The 7,200-nt window shown below is 44.1% G+C and overlaps 1 protein-coding gene across 1 annotated transcript in view; it reads left to right on the forward strand.

The window, feature by feature from the left end:
* Window positions 1-7,200, forward strand: part of TFAP2A (transcription factor AP-2 alpha) — a 19,015-nt gene that overhangs the window by 6,878 nt on the left and 4,937 nt on the right. The window contains 3 exon segments of the mRNA XM_027774871.1: window positions 1,636-1,687; window positions 3,737-3,968; window positions 6,094-6,212. Of these exon segments, the coding sequence (XP_027630672.1) occupies window positions 1,636-1,687; window positions 3,737-3,968; window positions 6,094-6,212 (403 nt within the window).

The following is a 7,200-nucleotide window of genomic DNA, read 5'->3' on the forward strand; positions in this document are numbered from 1 at the left end:
AGAGTCTCTGAATTCTTTTCCTTGACTGCTCTTTGTATATGTGAATTGCAAAATACTGTTGCCTTTGGAACTACTGTGAATTAGAACTGCTGTACTTTTCAAAAATTCCAAGGTGGCTACTGTGAATTCTTGACACCTGTGTAGTCACTCTTTGTAGTGAAATTGGTCAAAAGAGAAATTAACCGAAAGAGCAAATTAAAACCAAGGAAACACAGTGGCTGCTCTTCCCTCTCCCTCCCCCATCCAGTAAGAAAAAATTCTTTCAAAGGAATTTGGGTCAGGAAAAGGGTTGTTTTCAATTTTCCTAATGCTGCAACAGTTAACCTTTAATAAGAACGACTGCTAAATATTTAAGAAAATCAAATCGATGGTGAAAATGATTTAATCATTAATATCTCAGTGGGGTTTTCAACTTAACAGTCTTCCCTGTATGGACAAGGTCTAGAAATAACACAAATAAAAGTATTATGCCACACTACATTTACTTTATGGGTTTAGGGTGCATGCGTAAAGGGATCATATTTCCCCATATAGTTAAAACACAAGAACTGCAGCAGTAGTCATTTCTGAACATTTCTCAATTTAATTATACTTAAATCCAGAAGCACTTTAGGCAAGTTACAAATGAGAGCATTGAGTATAATAAAACCTGTAATAAAGCAACTCAGTCCCATCCACCCGGAATCATTGCGATCAGGCACAATTAACAGGAGCATAAATCCAACACAGAATGGAAAATGTTCGAATCAGTATTATTGTTGGACAAAGACTAGAGAAGGAAGTCATAGTTTTTTAAATGGTAATGCCTGCGTTTGGTAACAATTTCGAAATCTTCTATCTCAGTCGCCCTGGTGCTAATTTGTAAACACAGCCAGACATTATATTGCCTGTCAGTTTCTGCATTAGAAAACATGATTTCATTTTACTTTCTAATCACGTTTTGACTCTAGCGCACATACGTATATCCATCCATCTGTAAAACACACACACACACACACACAGCATTCACAAACCCGCTGCTGGACAACAGGAAAGTAATCTCAAAGGTTGTTTTTTGGTTTTGATCATTTTCATGCTGTAGTTTAGGCACGAGTTTTTTTTTTTTTTTTTTAATTTCTAGTTTTCCATAAGTGAAGGTTATGGAAAAAAGCGTTTGCCTCTTATTACACTACCTACATGGTTTCCAACACTCTCTTTTTTTCTCCCACCTCTGTCATTTCCATTGTGTTTCTTCTGCTTTTGCTGCCTGAACCCTGGAATCCCTGAAGTCCTAAGGTGCTGAGGTGCCCAAGCTAAAGCTTGGTGCATTTCGAAAGGTGGAACTGACTGTGAGAAAGATTAGGTGCTCCAAAACTTGAGTTAATTTCCAAAGAAAGTTTTATTCCCCGCCCCTACCCCCTCCAAACTGGATTATTTGCTGGGGGAGGAGAAATTGGCTGGGAGTGTGCAGTGAAACCTCTTGAGTTGCAAAGCTCCAAATTTCAGTAAGCCAAGATGAGATGTTTATATATAAATGTCATTAAACGGGAGAAGAAATTTCGATTCTACACCTTCCCCTCCCCCATCTTGCAGGGAATATTCATTTCCTTTTGTTTTGATTATACACTTACATCCATGTGTATCCTTTTGTTGTAGCACGTAGAAGACCCGGGTATTAACATCCCAGATCAAACTGTAATTAAGAAAGGTAAGCCATTTCCTTCTGCATTCCAAGCATGTCCTTACAGGCAGAGTGCTATTGAAAAGAACTTGCAGGGCTGTATTTATTTTTTTCAAACAGGATTTCCTAAAGGCTCAGAATTTGCAAACAGATAGACATGGAACAGCAATGCTTAAATATAATGGACTTGCAGTGCATGGGTAATGGCAACAGGCTAGCTTTGTTCTGATGCATGATCTGACCGTTCGTTTAATGCTATTTGGACAGACACGTGAAATGTGCAGCAGTTGAACTGACTTGGAAGTGGCATTTCCATTTTGAGATGGTTTAATAGTTTAGTTAATCCATTATGTGAAGTGGTGTTAAGGCATGAGTATTAAGAAGTATGTAATGCTAAAACAGTACAAATAACTTAATAGCAATCCAAGGACAGATCATAGAAAGCACTCTTTAACAGAGAAAACTTGCATGTTTTTCAATTTAGTTTCATGCGAGGTGTTTAAGGGTTTTAAAACTTTGGTGCTTGGGTTAACCAAAATTTGTGTTATCTTGAAGTGAGTATCTTGAAGATGTCAGGATTATTAGCCTGTTTGCTCAGAGCAGAAACTGTTAGGAAGGTGTCAGATGACTTAGCTGGATTTGTAATCTGTTTTGCGTTTAGTGACTAGAATGAAAGTTTACTGGATTAAAAGCTCTTCACTCTTGGTGGCAGTTTTTTTTTTTTCTTTTCTTTTTTTTGGTGATGGTGGCAATGTTACAGTTCAGGATTCTAGGCACCACCAGAGGACGACGCTATATAAAACTGTTCTCATTTCTAACCCCAATCAGTATATTGTTAGCCAGTTGAAAGTTTCATTTTTGCATCCGCGAAGTCTTTGTCACGTCAAATTAGATGTGCAAGGGATAAATCTTAAGAGATGCTCTTTCCAAGTCGACATGATAATTGGCTCTTTTATTAGTAATCTCTCAAGAGTTCGTTTAACTCCTATTGTCTCTATTAGCCTCCCCAGAGCTATTAATGTCACAAGTGATCTATCCAAAACCTAGAGCCCCCCACCCCTCCATCCGTCTAGAATACCCCATTAAAGAACGCATGAGGAGCACTGCCATGAGAAAGCGTGCATATTATTAGGTATACCCCATGTGGAATTTTAAAATACAAATGCAAACTGTACTTAAAATGGTCGTGAATGATCTGAATTACATTGGCGTTGAGAAAATACAACGCATTAGTTGTTTCTGCCGGTCTTGGATTTTTTTCTGACAATGGTGGGTCCAACAGTGAAAAAAGCTTACGGTTTTTAAAAAGGAGGGGTATGTTCTTCCCCCTTCCCACTAAAGGCGCTTAAGCAAAAGTGGCTCTTAAGTATTTGCGCAACAAAAGGACACAGGGTTAGTACTGGTGGAAGGCCAGTTTACCCCCCCTTTCCCCTCCTCCCAGGTGAAAACTGGGCTTGGAATGCATCTCCCAAACTGAGTTTTTTTTTTTTTTCTCCCCAATTGATCATAGAAAAGGGCCTATTTATCAAAAGGAGAGGACATGTGTGGTGTGCGACAACTGAACCCTCTAGGTCCCAGCTAGGGGCTTTATCTGGAACGCTCCTTTACTGGCTGCTTTAACCTTCTAAGTTGACGGATTTTAAGGTCTTTGGAGCGATTTCTCCCGGATAGGAAATCCCTCACACCGCCAAATTCCAAAGTACACCTAACTTGCAGTCGCTTTGCAAATATAAAGCTCTCTTCCTGCACCTCGCCTGGGGCTCACGCCGCTCGGATGCTCAGAGCCCAAGGGGGTCACAATTTCGCCTTGGTCCCTAGACTGCACCCTCGGCGGCGAGGGGCAGGGCTGGCTGGGGACAGGGCAGGGCCTGCGGGCCACCGGGCCGAGGGACCCAGGCTCGGGAATGGAGCAGGGGACAGGACGGGAGCTGGGAAGTCGGGGAAAGAACTACAGGATCTCGGAGCTGGACAGGAGGAGAAGCAGGGGTTGCAGCGCTGGCCGGGGCGAAGGCCGGGCTGGGCAGGATCTGGGGGGCTCCTCCACGCCCACACGCGGCCTCCGGTGTGTCTCCGCAGGCCCCGTGTCTCTGTCTAAGTCCAACAGCAACGCCGTCTCCGCCATCCCTATTAACAAGGACAACCTCTTCGGCGGCGTGGTGAACCCCAACGAAGTCTTCTGTTCAGTTCCGGGTCGCCTCTCGCTCCTCAGTTCCACCTCGAAGTACAAGGTCACGGTGGCGGAAGTGCAGCGGCGCCTCTCACCGCCCGAGTGTCTCAACGCGTCGCTGTTGGGCGGCGTGCTCCGGAGGTGAGGCCCGGCGCGGCCCCGCCCCGCGGCCCGAGGAACTCTGCGCTTGCGCCGGGGCGACGGCTGCGACGCCGACGGGCCTCGCGCCCCGGCCCTCCCCTCGTGGGCCCGGGCGCCGCGCGCCCGCTGAACCCCCCCGCCCCCTCCGCGCGCACGCGCAGCTCGCTGCGCCGCGGGCTCAGTCCCAGCAGCTGCAGCCGCGGGGCGCCGTGCCGCCGCCTTTTACCACCTCGCGCACACCTCGCAAACTTCCTCTCCGGCTTCTCGCCTGGCTTTACCTCTTTGCAGGGTCGCCGACGGTAACCATTCAATAGGCTCTTAATACACTGGCTTTTAAGTAAAAGAAGCTAATGGTTTCCTCTAGAGTCCGCACGCCACGCCCCCTTGGTCACTGTCACCTCTAGGCAGATGGCAACATCTCCTACCCCCAGAGGAGCTCGCGTTTGATGGTTCTGATGTACTGGGACCTTGATGTGTAAGGCATGAATTCGCTGCCCAAGAAAGCATGTTACATACGTGACCAGGCATGCTCTCCTCACCCCTGCGAGGTAGTTCAGTGAGTTAAAAGCACCTTTTTTGCAGGGTAGGCTTCTTCCTGCTGGGGGCCTCCTCCTAGGGTTCCGTCCCACATTGAGTTGTGAGTGTCTTCCCTTTTCCTTAAATAAGACCAAGAACTTCATTGTTTTGACTGTTACTCATTTATCTAAATATTTATGGACCCACAGTTTCACTCTGGTGGGTGCATACCATACAAAGCCTGTAAAAGATTTGAATATCAGCAATAGTAATTTTTTCTTCCTCCTCGCAGCTAATCTGCTTTCCTTTTGGAATCTTTTGCTGACACAGATTTTTTTCTCTGCCCTCTGCCTCCCCTTCCCCCATCCCCAATATTGGAGACTGTTTACCTAGGGGACTATAATCTAATCCACACAATTAAAGAGCACTTGAGTAGGGAATAAAATCTGAAATTAATTAATTTGCTGTTTTATTTAAACAATTTATCTTAACCACGTTCTGATTATGGGAGTCTATTTAGACATCTATTTAGAACTGCCTTCATTGTCTCTGCAATCAGTGAAATTCTTCCAGGCTGATATCAGTCCTTGACATTTCCAGTTAGGCTGGTGACATGACGTGTAAACAGTTGGTGAAATGAATTTCCCATTGGGGCTAAAAGTCAGAGTGAGAAACGTGAGAGTGATGATAACTTTGGTTACTCTGAACAACCTAACAGCAGATCTTGCAAAGACAATTTAAAGACCCTATTGGGATTCATGTGATGATAACAACAGAGAAAATATACAGTAATCAGTGGAACTCAAGAATACCTCAAACCCTAAAGATCAGAGCTGTGTTTGTTTGTTTATGGTTCTTTTTTTCTGGAGAGGTTTTTTGCGCTATAGGGCGCGTGTGCTCGCCAGACAGACAGAGACAGACATAGAGACAGAAAGCGAGAAATCACCCCCCACGGAGGATGGCCACGCTGCAACCCCTTCTCCTCCATTCTCCTCTCGGGATCTTGGGCACGCATGCACACGTGCCCAGTGTGAGTTTTAAACCACTGGGTCCGGGACGCGAACCGTGGTCGACTACGTGGGAGTCCAGTGACAGCCATTACGCTAACTGCTGGTTCCCTGTTTATGGTTCTTCTTTAGAGAGTTGGGAAATCAAAACCTTCCACCCTGCCACAATAACTGCAACCCTGGGCCGGCAGGTGGCGTGGTGGTTAAGGACACTGGACTCCTATATGGTCAACTATGGTTCGAGTCCTGGACCTGGCAGCTTGCTTTCTCACTTTCTCTCTCTCTCTCTTGCTTTGTCCTCTCTGGTCAAATTTAAATAAATAAATAAATAAAGTGAAATAAAAGAATTAAAAAAAAAAATAGCTGCAATCCTAACTGAACATCTGGGGGGGGGGTGGATGCTTTATAGTTTAACAAGTATTTATCTCCTATGATCTTTCTATAACCTTCCTTCTTAGGGCCCCCCTCCCTTAAATGTCTTGGGGGTCACACTTCTCAGTTTTTAAAAGCACATTTTAGGAAGCTTTCAAGGTGACTTTAATATGATACAGAGAGCAATTCAATGTTTTCTAACTCCCTTTCTCAAATATGTCGTGAAACAGAGCGAAGTCTAAAAATGGAGGAAGATCTCTAAGAGAAAAACTGGACAAAATCGGATTAAATCTACCTGCAGGAAGACGCAAAGCTGCCAACGTTACTCTACTCACATCGCTAGTGGAGGGTAAGGGAAGCCACTTGCTAACTGAAAGAGAACTGCCTTCTGGGAAAATGGATACTATTTAGTGGCCAGATGTTTGGTTGTATTCTGTGTCAATCCGGCAGTTTCATCTTTCCAGGGAATATCGCCGGAAGTGAACAGAATTCTTCCATGCCGCAGAACGATTTGCATAATATTCCTCTCCTCCCTCCTTCTTGTTCACCACCACAAAATTACACCTCCCCAGCTTCATTCTGACCTACACAATGTGCAAATTTAACAACTGCACATTCTCCAAGTTCCTGTCTCCTTTAAAGAGCTCAGCAGTAAATCACTTAAGTTCTTCTGACATCTGCGTTTGAGAAATGCGTGACCATTACTTCCTGAATTAATTTGGGAATCTTTGACCTGCATCCTGATTTAAGACTGTCCCGAAAGCTTAGGGTTATGTGCCCTTTTAGCTTTTTGTTTTCTAAACATATGCTCTTATCTCTAGTTTAATTGTGCTTCTCTCCTGGAGGGGAAAAAAGTGAGCAATTTTAGACTTTGAATTGTTTGGATTAGGGGGGAAAAAAGAAAACTGGAAGCATTGCAAAAAGTTTCTCATGGCAGTGTTTTTTTTTTTTTTTAACACATATCCACCCTTCCAAACTCAACACAACTAAGAGCCCAACCTATCTTCACTCCCTGCTCTAGAAAAACTGTTACCAGCATCCACTCACGCTGCTAAAGCAGCTTCCTCTAGACTCCTGCTAAAAATGTTTGGATATGCAATGGCTTAATGCAATGTTGGAATGGACATATCGTTTTGGATTTGCGTTTGGGTCCAGTTGTATATGCCTCAAGTAAATAAAAATAAAAGGCACTTAACTCCTCAGGCCGATGAAGAAAGTGAACATTTCTATTTAAGGAAGGCATTTTATCTTGTGTACATCTTGCATTCGAGAAGGTATATTACAACTTCCGATCTAGCTTTGTAAATTACTAAAAAAATACAACCAGGCATCGGAAG

Source organism: Tupaia chinensis, unplaced genomic scaffold (genome assembly GCF_000334495.1).
Source record: "Tupaia chinensis unplaced genomic scaffold, TupChi_1.0 Scaffold000048_1, whole genome shotgun sequence".
NCBI lineage: Eukaryota > Metazoa > Chordata > Mammalia > Scandentia > Tupaiidae > Tupaia > Tupaia belangeri.